This window comes from Anolis carolinensis, chromosome 1 (genome assembly GCF_035594765.1).
Source record: "Anolis carolinensis isolate JA03-04 chromosome 1, rAnoCar3.1.pri, whole genome shotgun sequence".
Taxonomy (NCBI): Eukaryota; Metazoa; Chordata; class Lepidosauria; order Squamata; family Dactyloidae; genus Anolis; species Anolis carolinensis.
In genome coordinates this window covers 292,436,221-292,461,805 of record NC_085841.1, presented here as the reverse complement: position 1 = coordinate 292,461,805, position 25,585 = coordinate 292,436,221, and the positions used below count along the sequence as shown (strand labels likewise).

The 25,585-nt window shown below is 41.9% G+C and overlaps 1 protein-coding gene across 1 annotated transcript in view; it reads left to right on the top strand.

Annotated features, from left to right (window-relative positions):
* Positions 1-25,585, top strand: part of slc1a2 (solute carrier family 1 member 2) — a 149,396-nt gene that overhangs the window by 73,730 nt on the left and 50,081 nt on the right. The window contains exons 2-3 of the mRNA XM_008105943.3: positions 21,420-21,559; positions 25,096-25,248. Of these exons, the coding sequence (XP_008104150.1) occupies positions 21,420-21,559; positions 25,096-25,248 (293 nt within the window). The remainder of the gene's footprint in view (positions 1-21,419; positions 21,560-25,095; positions 25,249-25,585) is intronic.

The window sequence follows — 25,585 nt, the reverse complement described above, 5'->3', positions numbered from 1 at the left end:
TATTTTGTTCTTTTGATGATCATATATGCTTTTTAAATGTTTTCTTTGCTGAAATCATGACAGGTGGGGAGGGGGCAGGAGGAAACAGGAAAGGTGTCAGAACCCTGCTACTAGAGCCTGGATGTGGCTCTGAGTTTCAGGGTCACTGACAGTGATAAGACACCTGCGTCCCAGGACTCGGAGGAGAAACGGCTGATGGACTTGGCGGGGAATTTGCGCGGGGTTTTACTGAGCGGGAAGAGACTGTTCAAATGAGGGGGAGGGTATATAAAGGAGGGTTGGCCGGAGCCTCCCATTCTTGGCTTTTCTGATGTTCATGTTTCCTACAGTAAAAGTTCCTGGTGATACCACAGAGAGTCTCGTGTGTTCATTCAGGAGCGGCTGTGGTGAGCTGACACTAAGCCAAGAATACGGACACCATCCCGCTGTAGCGGTGAGGTGTAACATGCAAGTGGAGGATGAAGAGCTCTTGGGCGCCGGAGGAGGAAGGTCGGAAAGGGCCACTCCCGAGACGGACGCTGAGTTCCACCAGCTGGCGGCCCTGGCGTCATCCACCGCTTATGCCCAGCCAAATGGGGTAACCCAGAGGCGCGGAGTGGTGCGGGGAGATAGCACCGGAGGAGAGGAAGGTTCACCTTCCCCAGGCCCGCAAAAGATGGTGTTTCTGGAGGAGAGGATGTCGGCGATGGAGACCACCCTGGCAGTGATGTCGAGGGCGATGGAGCGCCTGGCGGTTTTGGCGGAGCCGGAGCGAGGAAGGGAACTCCGGGCTAGCTCAATGTGGGACGTGAGCATGGGAAGCAGCCAGGGCTTTGCAGACCTCCCAGCACCGAAGGGAAGGGAAATGCGAAAGGAGCCCGGTGCCCGGCCCAAGATCCAAACGAGCCTGACGCGGGTGGAGGAGAGTGACGACGAAGGGGAAAAGCCTCCGAGAATCCCGGCTACGCTCCCAACTGAGACCCTGGTGCCCCTGGCGAATGCCGGGCGTGGCACAGGACAAAGGGAAGCAGCAGCGGGGCCCACTGGCCCGCAAGGGGGCTTGCGACGGGCGGAGAATTGGGGATTGCCACCACAGGGACCCCTACCGAGACGAGAGGAACTAAGGATCGAGTTTGGGGGAGAGTCCTCTGAACTGGATTTTTTCCTGACCACGGTGAGGGGCTATATGGAGGACAATGCCCACACTTTTAGAACGGAATCCAGCCGGGTACGGGCCATTGGTGCAGTGTTGAAGAGGGGAGCGGCCAGCTGGTACGTTCAACTACACGCGCGGCGCGACCCATGTCTGGGGTCACTCCGACGCTTTATGGGGGCCCTGGAGACCCGTTTCCGAGATCCACTGGAGCAGATCCGGGCGAGGGAGGAGTTGAAGACCGTCTCCCAGGGGCAGAGGTCGGTATCTGAGTATGCGGAGGAGTTCCAATGCCTCGCTGAAAAGGTGCCGGAATGGTCTGCAGTGACAAAGATAGAACTCTTCAAAGAGGGGCTCAGGCGGGAGATCCTCTCCTGGGCGGTGCATCGTGATGAGCCTGACACACTGCGCGGATGGATTCAGCTGGCGGGGCGCATCGAGACATCGCTGGCCCAGGCGAGGAGGCACCGAGGAGGGCTACAGCAGCGGCCGCAGATGAAAGAGGGGAGCCGGAAGGAGGGATCAACCCCAGCCGGGAGGAGAACGGAGCCGACAGGGAACGTGAGCACCAGCAGGAGGGGCTGCTTCGTGTGCGGCCGTTTGGGCCACAGGGCTGCCGAGTGCTGGCAGAGAAAAGGGGAAGGCGGAGGCCCGCCCAAACCAAGAGCCGTGGCAGGGAAACGCGCTGAGGAAGAACCACCGATGAGGCACCACTCGGGGGGGTTGGTAAGTCAGGACAAAGCCATGATAGTGGTCCCCATTCAGCTGGAAAGTGGCAGCAAACAAGCAACCTGCAAAGCATTTGTGGATTGTGGATGTTCCAGGAACATCATCTCCCCTGAATTAGCCGAGGGATTGGGATGCGAAAGAACGAACCTAGAATCCCCAATAGCTTTTTCGCAGTTGGACGGATCCACAGCATCGGGATCATTAGCTAAGTACAGTGCCGAAGATGTAAAGTGTAAGATAGGGAGTTGGGAAGGAAAGGTGTCATTTGTGATATCACAAATAGCCAGCTATAATGTTATACTAGGCATGCCATGGCTGGGGCAGGCCAACCCGCAAATCAACTGGGAGGATAAGAGCATGATCTTCAGGATGAAGTTGGAAGGAGGGAGCCAGGAAGTGGAAAGGGAGCCGGGGAAAAGGGGGGAGGAAGACTCTATCAGGATAGCAGAACTGGCAGATAAATTACCCCCAGAGTATCGGGATTTTGTGGACGTATTCGATGAGAAGGAAGCAGACAGTTTCCCACCGAAGCGGAGAGTTGAAGTGAAGATAGAGCTAGTCCCAGGAGCAGAGCTTCCTAAGGCAAAAATATACCCAATGTCGGCTAGGGAAAAGGAGGAACTGAGAAAATACATTGATAAAAACCTAGCGAGGGGTTTCATAGAGCCTTCAAATTCCCCTCTAGGGGCGCCTGTGTTGTTCAGGCGCAAAAAGGACCAAACGCTGAGGCTCTGCATTGACTACAGGGGCCTGAATGCAATCAGTTCTGGAAATAAATACCCCCTACCTTTAGTGAAGGACTTGATCGCCCAGTTATCGGAGGGACAGATATTCACTAAATTGGACTTAATTGAAGCGTACCATAAATTGCAGATTAAACCAGAGGACAGGTGGAAGACGGCCTTCTCCTGTGCATTCGGATTATTCAATTATCGTGTGCTCCCTTTCGGTTTGTGCGGCGGAGGCGCCGCGTTCATGCAATTAATCAACGAAGTGTTGCATCCATTGTTGTACAAGGGAGTCTTTGTTTTTTTAGATGACATATTGTTAGTATCTCGGACTAAGGAGCAACACATAGAACTAGTCAGGGAAGTCCTACAAAAGTTGAGAGAAGCAAAACTGTATGCGAAGCTTGCCAAGTGCGAGTTCAATAAAGACCAGATAGACTTTCTGGGGTATAGGATTTCCTCCCAGGGAGTGGCGATGGACCCTGCGAAGGTAGAAGACGTGAGGGGGTGGGAAGCCCCCAAAACACGGAAGCAGCTGCAATCCTTCCTAGGGTTCGCAAACTTCTATAGAACATTTATCAAGGACTTTGCGCGCCTCACTTTGCCATTAACGGATTTGTTAAAGACTAAAGGTAGGGGAGAAACAGCCAAAGTGAAGGCCCCAGGGGCCAAACTGACCTGGACAATAGAATGCCAGGAAGCTTTCGAAGCCCTTAAAAAGCGTTTTACTGAGGAGCCTGTCCTACAGCACCCTGATATGTCTAAAGCCTTTGTATTACATTGCGATGCGTCAGACCGGGCATATGGGGCAGTTCTGCTACAGAAAGACGAGGGGGGGAACCTGAAGCCATGTGGCTATCTGTCAAAAAAGTTTAGCGATACAGAAAAAAACTGGCCGATTTGGGAGAGAGAAGCCTTAGCGATTCTAAAAGCACTAGAGTGCTGGAGACACTTTCTGGAAGGAAGTGGAACACCGTTTGAGGTGTGGACTGACCATAGAAATTTACAGTATCTAAGATCCCCTCGTAAACTATCAGCGAAGCAAATTAGATGGGCCCAATATTTCAGCCGTTTTGATTTCAGACTCAGATTCTTCCAGGGGAAACATAATATACTCGCTGACGCTCTCTCTCGGATGCCTCAGCACGGGGGAGGAATTCAGGAATCTGAAGGGAGTATTTTTCTTGATAAGCAATGGGGCCTGGCAGTACTAACTCGAGCACAAGCGGCCAAAGAAAACAAACGTACTGCCATTTCCACGGGGGGAGGAGAAATATGGGAGGAAGAGTTGAAGCGAGCGTATGGAATGGACAAATGGTTACAAACAAACAAAGAAAAGGGAGAATTGTGTGGGGATTTGGTGTTTGTAAATAAGAAATTGTATATTCCTGAATGTTTAAGACGAGAAATGTTAAGGAAGTACCATGATAACAAGGGTGCGGGTCATCTAGGCCCCACCAGGACTATTAAACTGTTGGCCAAACAATGCTGGTGGCCCGGAATGAGGAAAGACGCCAGGGGATACGTCACGCAGTGTGAATTATGTGCAGAGGGAAAAACACCACCGGGGAAGCCCCAGGGGCTATTGCAGAAGGTGGTGGAGCCCATGAGGCCATGGGAATGCGTAGCCATGGATTTTGTAGGCGAACTACCCCCCAGCAGAGGCCACAGATACATTTGGACAATATTGGACCTATTCTCAAAACAGGCACACTTTGTGGCTCTGCCAAAACTCCCTTCAGCTGAAAAACTTGCTGATTTGTATGTGAAGCATGTATATCGCCTACATGGGTGTCCCGACAAGATAATTAGTGACCGGGGAGTCCAATTTACTGCAAAATTTTGGGGAAAATTCTTACAGCTGTTAGGAGCAGAAAGGAACCTGAGCTCGGCCTTTCATCCCGCGACCAACGGGGGGGTCGAACGTACCCAACAGACACTGTGCCAATTCTTAAGGATGTACACCAATTATAGACAGGATGATTGGGCGGACCTTCTTCCGTTTGCTGAGATGGCTTTTAACGGGGCCGTACATTCGGCCACAGGTCGTGCCCCATTCGAAATAGTATACGGACAGGAGGTGGCACCTTTCCCCAGGCTACCCGAGTGGAAGGAAGGGGAGGGCCAGACCGACGAGGAATGGCCGGCCAAAATCAAGCAAGGGTGGCAAACCGTGGTAGAGGCATTGCGGGAAACACAAAAGAAGTACAAGCTCTTTGCGGATCGTAGGCGCCGAGAGGGGGACAAATTGGGCGAAGGAGATCTGGTTTGGCTGAGCACAAAAAACCTGAAATTGGGGTTCCCATCCAAGAAATTGGCTCCACGCTATATAGGGCCATTCAGGGTAGCAAAAAGAATAAACGAAGTGACCTATGAGCTGAGGCTACCAAAGGACCTAGGAAAGGTACACCCGGTATTCCATTGCAGCCTGTTAAAAAAGTATAAAGGAACTCTGGACAGCGGAGAACAATAGTTGTGTTTAATCTTTTCCTTCCAGGACGAAGGGGAGGAGGACGCCATGTCAGAACCCTGCTACTAGAGCCTGGATGTGGCTCTGAGTTTCAGGGTCACTGACAGTGATAAGACACCTGCGTCCCAGGACTCGGAGGAGAAACGGCTGATGGACTTGGCGGGGAATTTGCGCGGGGTTTTACTGAGCGGGAAGAGACTGTTCAAATGAGGGGGAGGGTATATAAAGGAGGGTTGGCCGGAGCCTCCCATTCTTGGCTTTTCTGATGTTCATGTTTCCTACAGTAAAAGTTCCTGGTGATACCACAGAGAGTCTCGTGTGTTCATTCAGGAGCGGCTGTGGTGAGCTGACAAAAGGTTTGCACCATAATTAACCAAATACAACATTATGCAGCAAAAAGAATTCCTGTTTTTAAGATAAAACCTTCTGTGTGAATTCAAGGCAAAAATCTATTTTTCAGGTATTCAGATAAAAAGGTCTTAAAAGTGTAAAAAAAACCCCAAAAACAATGTTGACACATTTGATTATTGGACCAACCTCCATCCCTGTTTACTCAGAAGCAAAGTGCCAATGGATCTGTCAAGTGGCAAATCTACTATGGAAGATGTGTGTATGTGTGCCATACTGTACTTTAAAAAACCTGGTTTTTGTGAGGATTTACTGGGAGATGTAGCACATGTCAGAGATATATCATCTAGAGTCCCAGTCAATATGTCCACAAAAAGTATGCAATCCATTTAGAATGTAGGTACAGTTGCTTGTCAAAAACATCTTGCAAAACAAAAACTCAATCCATCTGTCAGCATTTCAGCAGTTGTCTATGTGGGTATAAACACCATTCTATAAACAAGTGTCTGTAAAAAGTACCTGAGTGGAAAGATAGCCTACTGAGTAAAAAGAGTGTACTAAAGCCAAAAAGTTTTGTCCTCACATGCTAACTTTTAGCCCTTGCTGCCCCTTAAGTTCTGCCTTGTGGCTTTCCGTTTCATCCTAGATTATGTTTATATAATGCACTTTAGAATTTGCAGCAGAAAACAGAGCTACAGAGAACATTTCTGAAGTTGAGATTATGATGCAAGTTATCATTTTAGAGATGGCTGGAGATAATCCCAGCTAAACATTGAGACAAACACATTACTTTTGAAGATACGACATCCTTAAAATATATTTGATGTAAACAGTTTTTTTATTTTAAAATATTTTTGATACTGAGCAAGAAATCAGGGAGACACTTTGAATGATGAGTGGATCAGTGTGTGTGTGAAGACTTTAGTTTTTGTTGTTGAAACAATCTTTCACAAAGATATTGGCAACACCAACCAGAGATGGAAGAAAAGAAGAAGAAAACTTCATTTTCAAAGAGACACAATTTAAAACATCCACCCCACTGTTAATTACTGTTTTAGTTGCAATTTTTAAAAAGGTTTTATCATAGCTACAAGTTTCTGTTTCCATTTTTAGAGTTAAATTGTATGTGTGTTCCCTTAAGATACACACACATATATATTCTACAAACACTCATATTTTGATAAGAGTTAAGGTACAGTTTTTACATTGACCTGTGGATGTTGATTCAGTTTTTTGGTCCAATTGTGGGCTGCAGTTCTTATACAGAATGTGTAAAGTACTAAGAACTGTCTTCCATTGGCAATGATATGCTCCTTGAGGACTATGTGTGTTTACAAAAAAAGGACTCCAGAAAGCACCCACACTTTTCTTCATTATGCTGCCAGTTGTGAATTGTTTTTATAGTATCTTATGTCATATTTTTATTTATGCATTTCTACATACACAATTCCAGAATGATCCTCATATCCACAGTGAATATGTTCCAGACTTAATGTGGACAGGATACACAAAACTACAGATGATGGGGTGAGTGTTGCTTCCTCACGTAATGGTCACACTCGTGCCCTATGGGTGTGACTATTATCCAAGGAATTACAAAACACCAACACCGAGATCCCCAAAAAGGGATGAGATTATTATGCGAATGCAACTATTATGTGATGAAATATGGATATTTTGTTGAACATGTAATAATGAAACTCCAGATACCGATCCCATGGATATGGGACTGAATTGTTTGTGTACTCATTTGCCATTTTGTTATATGAATACATTTGTGTGTGCAGATATATCTAGTGAAGGTGATATGTAAAAACAAAACATTTAGGTACAGACAGAAATCTGGCAAAAAAGCTCAGTATAACAAAGCCTGCCCAGTCCCTCTTCCTCTTGGTCTAGTTCGAAACTTTTAAACAGCATCAGCATTGAGAAGCTGAAGAAGGGCTTAACAAACAAACATGCATTGTCAGGTTGCAGCAATGTGTCTGCAGTCATCAGTGCAGAAAAGCTTGAGCTGAGAAAATATGGGATTTAGTCTAGCCAATCCTACTGTATCTGTGGATGTCTGCCTAATACATTGATATTAAACTTTAATTGAAGCATGTCAAACTGCTTTTGCATTTTTGGTGTAGGAACCTATGCTTGTTCTTTCCATATTATTTCTGTCTCTGGTACCAACATTTCTGTAAAAGAAATGCCCTTGGTTAACAGGGGTATGCATACTGTCTATTCTGAGTAGCCACTTCTAGAGTCTTTGGGTACTTCCATTACATATATGTTGGAGATCGAAGGCATCCCATTTTATATGAATTTCCCATTGTTGGGGGTTTGCAGTGTGGTCCCTTCTGAGCTAAGAAGTCCCATAGTGAGCTTTTGATAGCACGAGCTAGCTATGCTCCCAAGAGATAAACCACTGCATATTTGATACACAGCATTCAGATTTTATCAAAACTTACCAAGTGTTTATATTGTTCTTTCTCCACTCTAGCTATGGAGGGGAGGCAAAAGGAAACAGTAATGTGACCATATTATCTCTTAATGGCTTACCGACCATGAGATTTGGGGTTCCTATGAGATTTCAAATTTTGTGGAAGAAATGAGATCTCATGAGAGACTTTCATCCTGCATGACTTTATGTGGACTTATATTAGCCTAACTCATGCATCTCAGAGCTGGCTTGGCAGTTGGAGGAATCTGACCGATAGATTTTCAGGAACCTGACAACCTTAAAGAGAGAGAACAGGGAACTCTGAAGGACTTTCAATGTAGATCTTAAAAGAATTAGACAAAATTACACACACACACACACACATCTCTATCTGTGAGGGTGGGGTGAAGAGTCATGAGTATGGGAAGGATAGGTTTTCACTACATTGAAAGTAAGGGCAAGGCCAAAAAAGCAGAGATAAAGAAGCTTGCTATTAAATGGTGGAAAACATGAGGGTGAAATGCTTGACACTGCTTTTTAAGCTTCCCCCGTAAAAGGCTTTTTCAGTTCCACCAGATGGCATGCACTCATCAAATCAGGCTGTGCTGTGATCATACATACTGCTCCAAGAAACAGCTGTCAAAAAGCATAAAGCCGCACATACTAAGCTTTAGGACCTAAAATAATTTGTCACAAGAGATTCTATTATGCTACACTTGATTTCTATAATCCTTTTAACACTATACAAAGTTAGCATATCCTTTAAAACCGAGAGATGTTTTCTCAGGGATGTTTTGGTACATGGGTGTGTTTGCTTTCATAGGTTCATTGCTAAATTACTCTTAGTGAGATTTCTCCTTGTAAGTAATGAGAGTAAGTTGTGCATAATGATTTTGTAAGAGAGCTGCTGTCATGGTGACAATGGTCTTCCCTTATTTTGTGGGTTGGGTGGGTTAAATATGTGGGGATTCAGTCAGAAATTGTTTGAGAAAAGAAGTTAGGATATGTGTGAGGAATCAATTCTATACTCACGTATCTTGGAGTAAGCACCAATGGCATTCCTCTTGTGAAAATCAGAGTTTTGGTGGAACACTGGGCCCTTTCACACTACAGAGCTATAGCACTGTAATTCCACTTTAACTGGTATAAATGAATCCTATGGAATCCTGGAAAGGCTCAGAGAGGCCTGGTATTTCAACAAACAATAAAGCTCAAGATCCCATAGGATGCAGCCATAGCAGTTGCAAGAAGACTCATAATGCAATATATATTTCATGTGAAAATGCTAACCGTTCTAACAATTATTCTTTATACTAGCTTGGGGACCTGGCAGTGCCCTGGTTATTAGAAGAAGGCATTGTTTGCTTTGGGATGTTAGGTAATAGCACTTATGTCGGCTGGGATCCATTGTCGGCTGGGTTCATGGCTCTCTGGATAAGGGTGAACTACAACTCCCAAAATCAAAGTCCATTCCCACTAACCCCTGCAGTATGTTCAGTTGATCATGGGTCTTCTCTGTGCCAAGCTTAGGCCCAGTCCATTGTCGGTGGGGGTCACAGTTTCTCTGGATGTAGGTGAACTATGTTACGGGTTTGTTGAAAAACAAACTGCGTGCAGTCCTGTCCAGACTTATCCAGACTTTTGTTGCATCCACAATGAGCAAAAGAAAAACAAGCCAGGAAAATGGAAGAAAATCAAAAATTTACTCTTAGGTAGCAGAGTAATAAAAGACAATAAAACTTCCAGCAACAAAACTCACATAACGTTCCTTGCATTAAATTCATGCATCTTCATAGTAGGCTCTCAGCAAGTATTCAGTAAGTCCCCAGAAGACATTACAAACATTTCCCAAATATACCCCATTCAGGGAGTGGTTCAAGCTTGTTAGCCTTGATTGTTCTAATTACTCAACTATGAGTTATAATTGACCAGGTGTTTTTCCCTTAACACACACATACACAAGTAGTGATCCCACAGAAACTTAGTCATATACATGCATATACAGTAATAAACTATAACTCCCAAAATCAAGGCCCATTCCCATTAACCCCTGCAGTATGTTCAGTTGGTCATGGGGCTTCTCTATGCCAAGTTTGGTCTTGGTCCATTATCGGTGGGGGTCACACTATCCGTGAAGGTACTGCAAGTTCCATCATCTGTGGCAAGTTTAGTCCAGATCCATCGGTGGTTGGGTTAACAGTGCTTTCTGGATGTAAATCAAGTACAACTCTTGGAAATCATGGTGAACTCTCCCCAGACCTCTTGTTCAGTTGCTGATCAATTCCTCTGTTTTCTGCGTGCCATAGGAAAGGGAAGGAAAAGGTTAAGTGGGTGGGGTCATGCAAATTCCACACCAATTGAGAGAGAAAGGAACCCTGGGATGTACATTATGGAGGAAAAACAGAACATCTAGGAGAAAATTGTCCCTGCATGAAGGACCCCACTTGGGTGGAGGGCAGGATGGTGTTTGTGGAGGACACTGGCAGGGTTTGGGCTACATGTTCATGGTGCTCACTATAGCCTGCATTGTCAATGGAGAGAGGGCCATGGGTGTCTCCTGCTTAATGGGAACTATAGTTGTTTGTGGAGGTGTGAGGCTGTATGTGTAAGTGGACACCTGTGCCATATACACCCATACACATTTTCACTTTTATTATGTGTATAGAAGATCCTGGGCTCTAGTCAGGGGAGGTTCAACCGCGAGGCAAATTAGGCAGTTGTCTGTGGTGCCATCCTCAATGGGGTGCAGTTTGAGGCACTCCCGCGTGTGCGCGCACCCCCCACCTCCTCCTCCTAGGGTCGCTCACGCCCTTCCGTTTCACCTGGCTCCTGGAGAGACACACGCAGAAGCAGCAACCTTTCTCTCCTTGGAGCCTTTCCTCTCCTTGCTTGGGTGTTTGGGTGCCTTAGTTCTTTGCTGAGCTGCTGAAATCCATACCTGTTTGTTTTTTTTCTTCCTGAGGTTGGTTGGCTTAGGGAAGAATGCAGCTTCTTTCTCAGCCTGCTTGGTTCGAAGCACATATTTGGCTGCTGCAGGCATTTGTGGGCAGGAGGGAATGTTCTGGTTTGTTAAAAGAAGTCGTATGTAAATGCCTGCCTGTCGAAATATGGCATCCACACTGCCATATAATCCAGTTCAAAGCAGATAATGTAGATTATCTGCCTTGATATTCTGGGTTATATGGCTGTGTGCCATATAACCCAGAATATCAAGGCAGAATAACCCACAATATCTGCTTTGAACTGGGTTATCTGAGTCAACACTGCCATATAATCCAGTTCAAAGCAGATAATGTGGATTACCTACATTGATATTCTGGGTTATATGGCTGTGTGGAAGGACCCTCAGTGCTCTTCTTTGAAATGGGTTATGTGAGTCCACACGACCATATAATCCAGTTCAAAACAGATAATGTGGATTATCTGCCTTGATATTCTGGGTTATATGACTGTGTGGAAGGATCCTCAGTGCTCTTCCACACAGCCATATAACCCAGAATATCAAGGCAGAATAACCCATAATATCTGCTTTGAACTGGGTTATCTAAGTCCACACTACCCTATATCCCAGTTCAATGTTTGGTGCTAAATTCGCAAATATAGTAATTCCTACATATCATTACCATGTATTGAACTGCTTTTTCTGTTGATTTGTTGTAAAACATGTTTTGGTGCTTAATTTGTAAAATCATACTGTAATTTGATATTTAATAGGCTTTTCCTTAATCCCTCCTTATTATCCAACATTTTCGCTTATCCAACACTTTTATTTTTCAGTGTTCTGTTTGCCTACACTTGAAAATTACCTAGGGCCAGCCCTGGCTCTAGTACAAACTTTCTAATGTGCCTACCACTTGGCTATATGGGGGAAAAAAAGACTTCTTACTGGCAACAGGTTATTTTCTTTGAAGTCACTGTATGTCATCCTGGCTTGTATGGCAATATGCCACATACAGTATATTCACTACTTATTTTGCTTTTTAATGCACATTCCTGTTAATGCTTCTGACAACACTACTTCAGCTAATATCAAAATGTTGGGAGGGAATGTGGACCACATGTGGCCCTTAATTCTTCTTTTTCCCCTTTCAAGCTGCTTGTGACTTTCTGCCATCCCTCCCAAAGGCCAAAAGAAAATGAAACCAAACCAAACCAAACAGAAAGATGACCTGAAAAATCGTAAAACAAGTCCTCTCACTGTATCTGGAGGTTTCAGGATTGACAGATTGCCCCCCCCCCCCCCGACCTATACCTCTCCCAAAGGCTCAGAATATGCCACAAAAATCCAAAAATCATAATCAGAAATGACATCTGGTTGCGACATTTTACCAGTTGAAGTCCAAAAATAGAATGGCATTGCTTGCTGAGAGGGTGTTGGGTTGACATTTAGCCCCTGCTTCCACTCCAATGGCCCAGTCTTTTTTCTAAAGATATAGACACCCACTGATTATATTAAGCAAAATGTTGGCATAAACATCCCAAATGTTAATAATTTCAAAACATTGTTTTTCTTATGGCAGCGGGTCTATTGGAGTCACTAGGACCCAAGGTTATGTAAAATGGTCCTTCCCTGCACCTCTGCTTTTCATAAATGCTCAGTAAGAGATTCTGAGGACTGTTGACCTTGCCTGTGGCACAGTCACATCTTTAGTAGGATTGACTAGAATAGACTCTTACTCTTTTTCAATTCATATGTTTATTGCATTGTTTACTGGACTCTTCTGCAACCCAACAGTGAAAGTCTGCATTTCTCAAGTTTTCCGTCATCATCATCTTAGTGTTGATGCTGCTTGGAAAAAAAAACATTCAGAAAGGTAGAGAATGAGAAGGAAAACAGGAAGTGGGTTAAAGAAAAATGACCTTGGGTTTTTTTGTTTTTACTGTCACTGTTACTGGCTTTGCTAACTGAGGCTCCTTCTACACTGCCATATAATCTAGATTATCAAAGCAGATAATCCACGTTATCTGCTTTGAACTGGATTATAAGTGTCTACACTGCCTTATAATCCAGTTCAAAGCAGATAATCTGGATTTTATATGACAGTGTAGAAGGGGCCTGAGGTAGACCTCTATTATTCATTTTAATTGTTGCCCTGTTCTGGGATTATGTGAATTTTAAAAAATGAAACAGTACCACTGAAATGGAACACAAAACATAAACTATAAAGATGCAGCATTGTATCCCTGCAACTGCTGGGGGAAAAAAAAACCCATTAGAAAGCCCCAATTAGAATCGGTTATTTTTGTTGTTGTGGTGGTGGTGATGGTGGTGGTGTGCTTTCAAGTTCTTTCTAACATGTGGCAACGCTAAGGTCGCAGTGTTTTTTTGGTAAGATTTGTTCAAAATACACTTGTAATTGCCTTCCTCTGAGGCTGTGAAACTTGCCCAAGAGCAAAGACTTGAACCTTGGTCTCCTGTGTCATGCTCTAACAGACTACTACATCATTTTGGGTCCTCCAAGAATCAGAATTATATGATCTAATCATGCTTTAGAGCAAAGCTTCTTAAACCTTTTCACTTGCTACCCCTTTCTGCCTTAGAAATGTTTAAATGACCTTGGATATATTGGTATATAAAATAGGTGTAAAATCAAGCCAGCATTTGCAAGGCTTGCTAAACAAGCTGGTTTTTCTTTTTGTGGAATACAGCTGAAGCACCTTTTGCAGAGTCTGCTGTAAACAACACACATTGTTGCTAACGGATTTGTGTAAATGAGTGGCATTCAGAAACCTTTTACTGTTGTCATTTTTGTGACCCCAGCATTCACCTAATGCAGTGGTTCTCAACCTGGGGTCCCCAGATGTTTTTGGCCTTCAACTCCCAGAAATCCTAACAGCTGGTAAACTGCCTGGGATTTCTGGGAGCTGTAAGCCAAAAACATCTGGGGACCCCAGGTTGAGAACCACCGAGCTAAGGGGACCCCATTTGGAATTACGACCCACAGTTTAAGAACCAGTGCTTTAGAGCACTGCTTGAAGTGGTGGTCCATGGACTGGTATAGGTCTCTGGAGAGTTTTCAGGAAAAAAAGAAAATATTGTAACTGATGTTCAAAGTATGGTTTAAGTCCCTGGCACATTGGGGAAAAGCTGCCAGCCTGCACATCAGATAGCATAAGAAGGACACTATACATACAAATATGTAATACATTGGGACCTTTGGTTTTTGGTTACAAGACTCCCTGTGGATATCTTCTTATGTACAATGAGATAGTAAAATTGGGTCCCTTATATAAAAGGCAGAATCAGGATTTCCTTTTGGGATTTCTAAAAAAAAAGTTTAAATCCATGGCTGAATCCATAGATGCAGAATCCATGGATACAGAAGGCTGACTTTGAACCATTATTATCTTTAACAGAAACTAATGGCATTGTAAATGACTTGAGCACTGCCGTTGAGCCACAACCTCTAAAATGTGTGGTTCTAATACGTATAACAAGAAATAATGCAAATTAACAGGAAAGCAATTCAATAAAAGGCTTTAGCGGTGACAAAGAGGGCTTTAGAAAAACCCTTTAAAGCAGAGGCAGGGTTGTCTTTGGTCATGTTGTTTATTTTGATGGGGGTAGCATTTCTGTAATTCTTGGAAAGGGCCATATGGCTTAAAACGGACCACTGTGGTTCAGTGATGCATAATCCTTGGTTTGATAACTAGCTGACACTTGGCCGTGGCAATGCCAACCTAGATTTCCCTGGATTCACACAGATTAGCAATTCAGCATCAACAGAGAGGAAAACAGCATTCACCCTGCCCCTCCCAGACTTCAACCAATAATTATGAAGCAAAACATGGACTGTAAAATCCATTTTAATTACTCTTAACACCTGTCACAAAGGAACAAAATCTTCTTCGCCAGCACAGTTTTGTTTTACATAGAATTGCATTCTTCCTTAAAGCGTTTTCTTCTCATCCTTGCAGTTACAAAATTGTGTTTTTCTCTTCTTGCATAGAAATGTATGCATAATTTCATATGTACATTCTCTAAGCTATGCAGATACTTATGCATTTTTCTTGATGAGTGCATGCATGTCACCCTCCTCAGTGTTAAAAGACACATATTTTGAACTAAATGTATTATTTGGCTCTACCTCCAAAAGAAAGAAAAAAATCTGCCCACTGATGTTAACAACAAGCAACCAAATGCACTTTAAACTTTTTTTTCAAGTCAGGAGTGACTTAAGAAACTGCAAGTCACTTCTGGCGTGAGAGAACTGGCCATCTGCAAGGACGTTACCCAGGGGACGCTCAAATGTTTTACCATCCTGTGGGAGGCCTCTGTCATGTCCCATTGTAAACTGTTAATGATAGGCAACCAAGACAGTAATTCCCAAAACATATATAGCTGTGCAGTATAAATTTTCAGCTTTCCAGTAGTTCATGTGTCAAAGTCACTGGCTACAAATAGAATTAAACAAATATGAAAAATATGCACATTAGATGCTATCCATCTATTGTTAACAGTTTGCCAGACACTGGAACAAGCTTTTTCATAGCAGCTTTGTTGCTCATTGTTTCAAGTTTTGTTGATGTTTGTTAGTCATTGTAGCAAGTATTTCACAATAGCTATTTGGTCTTACCCACAGCTTGAGTTTGCTTATTCTTAAAATACTATGACTTGATTTTGTATATCTATACATTGTTGAACATTTTCATTTATTTTGTATTCATGTCCTTTGTAACATCATTTGTTTAGTTATATTCTGTTATTTGTTATTTTCCATAAACATCATCTTTGTTTCTCTATTCTTTCAATACTTTCAATAGTTTCCTCTATGCTTTTCTTAATGTCTTTTATGTTTTATTCAAATGAAAACATACATTTAGCAAATTCATAGAGTTGCATTAAATATTCATTTGAATGATGGAGATGAAATTAGTTGTTTCCTCCAGCACGCTTACAAAGCAATGGCTCACTAACATGCTAGTCTCAAAATATTTTTCTCTTTGTTCAGGTTAAGCATCCCTTATTAGAAATTCCAAAATCAAAACTACTCCAAAGATCATGACATTTTTGCTTTCTGATGGTTAAATGTACACCAAGTTTGTTTCATGCACAATTTATTTTTAAAGTATATGAAAGTATACACACACACACATACATACACGCACACACACACACACACACACATATATACACACACCCATCTCCAAGTTATCTCATTTTGTACATATAGACAAATATAGCTATTCCAAAGGTTTTTTTTTAATCCAAAATACATTTCACATATGGGATGCTCAACCTGTATATATAATAACTTTGTTCACAACTTGCAGGAAGAAATCATGACGGTCTCCAGCTGCTGTTTTGTGCAACGTCCCTTCACTACTTTGGGCAGAGCATAGTTTTAAAGTATAATAAATTGGTGTGGTTTATATAGTTGACTTCATTCTAGAACATTTGTTTCCAAGTACAGGGCTCTAATTCTGACAGGCTACAATTCCCAGAGTGTAAGATCATTGATCATGCTGGATGGGAACTGTAGTCCTGCTGCTTCTGAAATTACATGAAACAGCAATGTCAATGTAATCCATGGCAGAACAAACAAACAAAGCACAAGTCATATTCTGTGTGCTCTTCCAATCCAGCCATTATGATTTGCAGCTTTGGAGATGTGCTGCAGGACTTGGACACTCTTTTATCCACTTCTTCTTTGCAAGCTCAGTTCAGTCAAATATGATTTAGAGCGGTCCCATACAGCCCTTTAACCTGGGAGCAATTGGGTTTGTTAAATCCGATTGCAGCTGGGTAAAAGTCCACACATGCTCCAGAAAGTGCATGCTTTTCTGGGAGGGGTGTCCACATGCCCTGCGAGACTTTCTGGCAGGGCACCAGAACACAAAATAATGCCCCGCCAAAAGCCTTTAAAACAGAAAATAACTGCCCAGGCCAGCATTCCCCATTTTCCAGAGCTCTTCTTGTGCACCAGGAGAAGGGGGATCAGAAAATCACTCTGTACCTCTCTTTATACTGGTGCATCATTTCTATTCACCAGGAGAGCTCCAGAGAAGGGGGAATGGCATCCAGGAAAGTTATTTTCTGTTTTAAAGGCTTTTCTGGGGGTTTTTGGGATGGGGTAGGCTGTCTCAGGTTCTTGGGCTCGTGGAGCCCAAAAAACCAGAGACAGATGTGTAGATGGGCACCGGAAATCGTGCAGCATAATCCCTGGTCCCATCCCCCAGAAAAAGGCAATGGCAGAAGCAGCACCCCAAGAAGAAGGAAGACATGTCTGTAACATCCTGACTGTGCAGTACTAGAACGTGGCTCTACATGGAGAAAGCCATGTACTGTTTCATAGTAGGCTGGTTCAGATAAATAAGTAACAGCTAGTATGATAGGCATGCCACCCTCTCCCTTCTTACAGTAGAGGAACTAAATGAATCTGAGTCTTTGAACATAGGAGAGAATGTGTATGCCTGATTTTGAATTGTCTAATGCCAACCATTCACCTCTTATCTACCATTTGTTGTTGTTTTGTACCTTCAAATAGTTTCTGACCTATGGTGATTCTAAGGCAAATCCATCACAAAGTTTCCTTGGCAAGATACGTTTCATTGCCTTCCTCTGACCACTCAGTGATTTCATGGCTGATTGGGGATTTGAAACTTGGTCCTCAGAGTCATAGTCCAATGGTAAAACTAGTATGTTATGCAGGAACAACAATAATTTTCAAAATTTGTTGTGTATGAGTTGTCTGTAAGGGCAAGGAATTCTCCTTATGGATGCTCTTAAACAGAGGCTGGATGCCCATGCCTCATGAGTGCTTTAATTATATATTTTTACATGATAGAAGGCTGGACTAGATGGCCCTTGAAGCCCCTTCCAACTCTATCGATGGTCACTTCTTACACTTGCATCTGCTTTACATTCATGAGACACAAATTCTAGAACAGGATGAGGTACCTCTGGACCTTGAGATATTTTTGGACTTGAGTTCCCATAACCCCTCGTTGTTACATATTTTAGTTGCAGGTAATTGAAGTTGCAGTCCCGAAAAATTTGGACGGCCGGTGTGGTCTACACTTGGTCCAGGAACAGGATTTTTTTTAAAAAATAAAAAATACTTGTGATAAATTAATAATGTTTTAATTGATATTTGAGCATTGTGAGACTTCTGGATTTTTCCTTTTCCAAATCATGCTCTGTTGGAAGAAGTATGTCTATTTGCTTTAGTCCCATGAGAGCATAATCCTGCAGTTGAAATGCCCAGAACAGCAGCTATTGTCTTTCTGTTCAGATCCCCTGCAGATCTTTCTCTCAATATAGATTTTTCGTGGATAGTTGAAAATCACAGCCTTAATAAAAAGTAGATTGATGTTCAGTTACAAGTAATATACACTTTTAGAAAATGTATATCAATACTACAGTTCCAAAAGAAAAGAATTGTTCTTCTCTGAAGGAGGTGGCAACTGACAGGTTCCTATGGCGTTTTGTTATTGTTGTTTACTGTGGGGGCCTGTATTTTCTTTGTTGATTTCCTTTTTATAGCTATGTTTTAAATTGTGTTATTTTTAATTGTTTCAAAAATGAAGGCGCAATTCATCTTACTGTGAGTCATTTTGGAAAAGCTCTTCTTAGAGAAAGGTGGAATATTAATCAAATATATTGATATATATTTGCCACCCTGAGTCCCCCTGGGGAGATAGGGCGGCCTATACATACATTTTATTTATTATTATTAATGTATATGTCAAAATGTAGGCTTTTACTGAAAGAGAGTGACTGTTCAGGGAGAAAATCCTATATTTATTGTGCAATAGAAGATATGGAATTGTGGTGTTAAAAGAAATATTCTATTTTAAAAATATTAGAAGGTGTATGGTGACACTAGAGCCATACTTCAATTTGAAAATTGCCATTCTTTTATATTTGGAGGTTGCCCAGTATATTTAAGATTTCAAGGATACTAATTAACCCAGGTCTGTCTCCAGGGCACTACTGAAATCTGGACCTGGGGCCACACTTCCCCAGGTAAGCATTATTGTTCTATGATGGGAGGTCAGACGAGTTTCCCCCTTACACAGATCAGATATCATGTCAGTTGAATGTTCTTGTATATGGAAGCTTCATGAGAACCAGCAAGGTATAATGACTGACATTTGGGATATTGTAGACTTCATTACATGCAGTTAAATAAGTGTTTCTACACACTTAAAAAAACTGCCACCAATGGTGCCCTTCACATGATGCAAGCTTCAAATGTGGGATATAGGTGTCTTGCCATTTCTAAAGTGTAGATTTTTCCATGAGTCCTAAGTCAATTGGCAATTGACTTCTTTTTCAATTCCCTGTGTAGAGACTTGTAAAAACGTCCAATTTACCATGTGATGGGAATTACCCCCTTGCCTTCTTGTAAAGATAATGATGACATCATCATGGAGGGAGGAGCCGAGATGGGCATAATTGATTCCTTTCTGCCACCATTACTGTTTTGGAACTGAGGCAATATAGGAAGTATTTGAAGATATTCAAAACATTCAGGAGAAAATGGCAAGCATGCAAATCCTGCGCTTCTTCTAGTGTCTCTGTAACCTTAGAAAGTTCCCTCTTACAACACACTCAATTGCCTCTCTGAAACTCCTCCTGTGTTGTCAGGCTTTTGTTTTGTCTAGCAAAAGGCTAGCAGAGGGAGGCATATAAGAGAGTTGATAAGTAAATAAGTAAATAAGTAAGTAAGTAAGTAAAACTTTATTTCTTTCCTGTCCTATCTCCCCAAGGGGACTCAGGCCAGCTCACAACATAAAAGGCAAACATTCAATTCCATAAAAATACAACAATAAATTAAACAAATTTGGATAAATGATGCATAACAAATTAAATAATGTCAATAAAAACAGGGTTAAAAGCCATGCCTATGTTCCATTCCATATTTCATAAAGCCAGATCTTTAAACATTTGCATCTCCATATGCCTAGGTACATAGGAAGGTTTTTATTTGCTTCTAAAAGCTTCATTTCCCCCCTCCCTCCATTCTGAATTCTGCAACATAAAAGTAGCCCCTTGTGAGATTTTCAGGCTGTAAATTGAACTCCCAAGATTACAGAGATGTTTAAAAAAATGGGGGAGGGACAGTGGGGAAAATAAGTCTTTACTATGTGATGGTAAATCAAACGGATAAATGTTAAAGAAAGTGAAGAGATGTATTAGTGTGGTGGCGGTAGGAGAATCTTACGTTTAATCTCAAAACGGTGTGTGAAAAAACTTAAAGAAAAACCAACTCTACCAAATGCTTGACTTATCCTGTTGGATGAAGTCCCTAGATTCAAACCCTTGCTGCCCTTGGATCAACCAATTGCTCTCCACCTGACTTATTTCAGAGGGCTGTAATAAGGGTAGCAGGAGGAGGAAGAGGCCATCCCATGAAGAGAGACATCTAAGTTACCCTATCAGCCCTGCTCAGGTCTTGCAGACTCTGAGCTGTGGTTTCTTTGCTTGAGTCTATCTATCTGCAAAGTGGTTTTTCCCCTTTTCCTATTGTCATTCCTCGTGTAAAGCATTATTTTCTAATTGGATGCCTTCTCATGATATCTCATGATATGTCCAAACTATCTCAACTTCAGATATATAGTTGATAATACTTCTAGCAGCAACAACATTCCCTAAGGCTTTTTGAATGTTGAAGTGATGTAGAAATGCTCCAAAATAAATACAATTATGAAAAATAAATTTAATGAAAGGGGCAGGATTTTTTTTTTAAAGAGGTTTTGTATCTATTGGCATAAGTATCCCTGTGAAGTGTCCATTTCATGCAAAACCTCACATAGTGAAAAGCAACACATTTGTGCAAGCAATCCTTCTTTAGATACATGCTCTGAAATGGCCCTTGATCACTTTCCCTCCTATAAGCTACAGAGCTTGGAAAAGATACATTCTAGAATTGTGAGCTTCAGAATTCTGGGAGTTCTAGTACAAAAATGTAATATCCCCAAGTTCTTCCAGTGCACTGCTGGGTCTCAATCTCTGAGACAGGACTTTTCTGTTTGCTTGAACAGATAGTGGTCTGTTTCAGAGTGCTCAATTGCTGAGCTTGTGTGTGAAATTAAGGCAAACATTATGTTACAGACTACAAACGGTCTGTCTTCATTTTGTGACTAATTAAAAAGTTTTTCTCTCATTAAATATTTCAGCCTCATTAAAAAGTTAACATTTTGGGGTAACAGCTGCAATAAAGCAGATGGTACTGAAAGAAGAAAAGGGAGGATGTACTTGGATTACCAGGACAATAGTTAAAGCATTGCTTTGAATCAAGGCAGGCTGTTTCCACATCAGTCAGGCAGAATGCCCTAAGCTTCAAAGCAATGGTGACATTGAAACTAACAGAAAGATGGAATAAACCTGGAAGAGAAACATCATCGGCCTTCTGCATTACTTTTTTGCCATTTTCTGAGCCTGGCTGGATTTTTGTGAGGGGCTTTTAACCTTTCCCAATAGCAGGCATGTTTTTTCCTGGCATCTCCTTAGGTCTTGATTTTTTTTATCCTTAAATTTTAATGATGAGCTTTGTTTTTATGTTCCTGTGTAGAACCTAGTTGTATGAGGTGTGTCCAACCATTTAATGTTGTGCCTTTCTTTTTTCTTTCTTTTAGTGCCAACAACATGCCAAAGCAGGTAGAAGTGCGGATGCATGAAAGCCACCTGAGTCCGGTGGAGCCTCGGCCAAAGCATCTATGCGTACGGCTCTTCCAACCTCTCAGAAAAAACATGCTCCTTTCACTGACTGTTTTTGGTATGTAAATGTGACAAATGTTTCATCAGTCTGGTTCACAACCGTAATAACACTACATTTGGAATATATTGTAAGCTATTCCTGCCTATAATTTTCATTTTCCTAGCTTCCTCCACAGTCTAAAATCCACAGCCCTGAATGCCCATGCTCACTTGTAACCTAACCTATCACAACTCCAAAGTATATGCAATTGAAATATATTGTTTCCCTGTTTCCATTTTTCTGTCTTTCACATATTATTTTCCTTCTGAAATGTGTTAGTTCATGAGCATCTCTGAAAAAAGACTGTCTGTTTGCAACCTGAATTTTGTATCCTAATGGTACTGTTTTTTCACCATCCACAAACAGCAAACTACAACGATTATGTTGTTGTCAGTTTGATAAAACCAGGCAAAATAACTAATGCTGTCAGCTTGTGCAGATTCAGGTTGCAATTGCTACAGTCTGCCCTGTTTCAGAACTAGAGCCCCATCTCTCAGCAAATAAAAGCCTCCTTATCTTGGGTCACGGAGCCCCCAATGGCACAATGGGATAAACCCTTGTGCCTGCAGGACTGCTGACTGAAAGGTTGGTGGTTTGAATTCAGGTAGCAGGGTGAGCTGCCATCTGTCAGCTCTAACTCCCCATGCTGAGTTTTGAGAGACGCCTCCCAAAGGATGGTAAAACATCAAATATCTGAGTGTCCTCTGGGCAATGTCCTTGCAGATGGCCAATTCTCTCACACCAGAAGTGACTTGCAGTTTCTCAAGTCATTCCTGACATGAAAAAAAATACAACCTTGGGTCACAACCTCATCCTCAGTACTAATAAGGATACAGTCGTATTTATTTAAAAGGGAATTTATTTAAAATTGTATTTATTTCTAATTGTTGATCCTCACAATCGTGTATAATCTCTACTTAGTTCAGGGTCAATAATTTAGAAAATGAGGTGCAGGACTGAGTATCAATGTCAGTCAATCAATAGAAGGGAACAGATTTCAGTGGGCAGCCAAGTTTCACAGATCTGTTCTTTGACATATTGAAGATTGAAATTGGAAAAAGAAACACCTTTTAAGAGCCATTATCATTTTTTCTAAAATCTCCCATAATAATCATAATAGATAAGGTTGTTTTTAAGCAACAGGCACTTATGACAGAAAATACAGGGCGCCTATCTAAATCACACCATGAACCATCTATTCCATGCTGTTCCCAAAATTATAGCAGTCGTCTATATTCTCATGGGAAGAAACCACCTCCTCGACATCACTGAGTACAGGTACAATCTGGAATTATAGAGTAAAGGTTTAGATCTGGTTCTTTGTAATTATTATAGCTTCTCCTTCATTGGTTGTTGCTATGGCCACCAAAATTTGCAGTGCCACTGCCATTGCTAAATATGAATGTTGAAATTCGATAATGACACCAAAAAAATCCTCCCATCATCATTTCATTTTTTTTTCTAGGAAGTGAGGAGGTGCTTTAGGGAAGAGGACATGACCGTATTGTGGATGCGAGTGTTCTGGGACCAACTTGTACTACTGCAGTTGCTGCCAAAATTGGGTGGCAAGCGTGGTAGCCATAGGGAGCCCTGTGGTGGCTGCTGTATTTGGGCATTAGCATTTTTCCAGGATAAGTAAAAGGCTCAGAGATAGTTCCTGACCACTAGGTCCCCTTCCACACTGCTCAGTTATTGCCTTTCAATACCATTTTAAAAACCAAGAGGTGTGTTTCCTATAGAATTCCCATATTGTAGTTTGACAGGGCCCTAGATCTCTTTGGCAGAGAGTTCTAAATATCCCACAAAACTTAAAATAGTGTCAAAGTACTTTAATTGTGTATTATGAAAGTGACTTGTGAGTTTGCTCACCTTTATTACAGAGTGTCAGTCTGCACTGGGTATACATTTTGTATATAGACCTTGTTTTTTCCATTCACAAGTGCAGTGTGGGGGTGGGATCCAAATTCATGAGAGTGAAAGAAAATCTGGTTCATTTTGCAACATTAAAAATGAATTCTTTTATCTCTCATTGGGCGAATGGAAGGCAGGGCAGTGAAAGATGTGTTTCCCTTGTATTTCCTCACAAGCTGCTGATACTTTCCCACTCTCTCCCTCAATGAACACTAGGCCAATGATACAGTGATCTACTTTTCTCAATTGCCTTTGGGTATACCAGCTTCCAAATATGGAGCAGTTTGACATTTACTGTGGTTTGTTGGCTTCCTGCCCAGGCTTACTAGTTTATTTTCTGTTCTTTCTTTTTTACTGTTACAGTACTGTGAACTTAAGAGCCAACTGTGTGGCCTTCACACAGCCTGTCTTTCTTCACTTGAGTCTGAATGGACAGCTGCACTTCTAGTGGTGGTGAAAACTGTACACATAGTCTTTGCTGAATATATCCATACATTCTGAAATATTATGAATGTATGTGGACATAGGGTGTTGGCTCAGATTGAATCATTCATAAATGACCAAGCTTTTCTTCAGCACTTGGTAAAATCAGTTTTTTTCTACACAGTTGTAATTTTTTTTTGAACTACAAGTGCCCAGATTCCTCAGTTAGCATGGCTATGCGGTTTGGGCATTCTTGTAACTGTAGTCCCCCAAATGTAACATTGGAAAGTTCTGAGTTCCCAGGAGAGCTTCACAGCATTGATTGTCAGATACGTTAATGGAGCAACCAGAAAAATTCATCTTTAGATGCAGAAAACATTGCATTCTAAGTCTGTGAAACAGTGGTAGCATAAAGGCAATGCATGGTTCCAAAAAAGTGAATTTTCAGGATATCTTTATGAATCTGTGTAATCACGTCATCCAGCCTCACCCAGAGAGAGTCATATATCTAAAGCCATTATAAGACATTAAATTTCCCATGCTTCATCCAGTGTCCTTGAATCATATCAACCCATCCCCTCAGCATCCCCTCAGCATCTCATAATGCAGACATACACATTACACAGCCATACACCACTCCCCCAACTGACCACAAAAGTCTAGAAGCAGCCCCACATGGCTATTCCATGTTAATCTTGGAGTATTTAAGTGGCAGTGGGTAGACGTCTCTGTCCACTTTTCTTTTTTAGAAGAGAAATGGATGATGAAGGGCATTCTTGTTTGTTTATTTCAGCCTTCATGGCTTATGATTTGTCAGAAGCCCACATTTGGTTCTTCATATCCCAGAAAAAGTTACTTTTTGTCTGCAACCTCCAGAATCCCCCTGCCAGAAAGGTTAGGCAGTTCTGGGAGGTGTAGTTCAAAAATGTAACTTTTCTGATTTTTGCTTCTGGTGAACATTGTGGGCCACTAGCCATTCAGGGCAAAACTGGAGCTCCAGCAGTTATTCTGTTCCTGAGGAGGATTTTGCAAGCAGACTGTCTGACACAGCATAGTAATGTCTACCTTATATGTCTGATATAGAATACTGATGTCTGTTCCAAAAGTTGCTTTTCCAAGATTCTTCTGTAAGATTACACACACGCACAATTAACATTCTTTCTTCTCTTCCCTCAATTGCAACCCCACCTTTTTAATGCTTTTTTCCTTATTTTATCCAGGAGTCATTATGGGTGCAGTATGTGGTTCTCTCCTTCGCATGGCAACACCTATTAATCCTGATATCATCATGTTGATAGCCTTCCCAGGAGATATCCTGATGCGGATGCTGAAAATGTTGATTCTCCCTTTAATTATCTCAAGTTTAATCACAGGTAAGATATATTATAAACAATTAGAAGGTTAATCTTTTGTGAGGGAGGAAGACCTAAAGAGCTATGCTGGCAGCTCTTGGGGTCAATAATAATCTTGGATGGTATTTGTGTTTTTCCCTTCCATTCTTTACAGGCAGTCTACGGGTTACAAACAAGATAGATTCCGTATGGTTTGCTCTTACATTGAATTAGCATGCAAGTTAAAACCAGTACATTTTAAAGTGTAACTCCAGTCAATTTATAAAAAATTCTGGATTACATGGGGAAGTGTTAACAGCACAGAAACATTGGTTTTGCTATCTTGACTCCTATTCAGAAGATTCACCATACTTTCTGT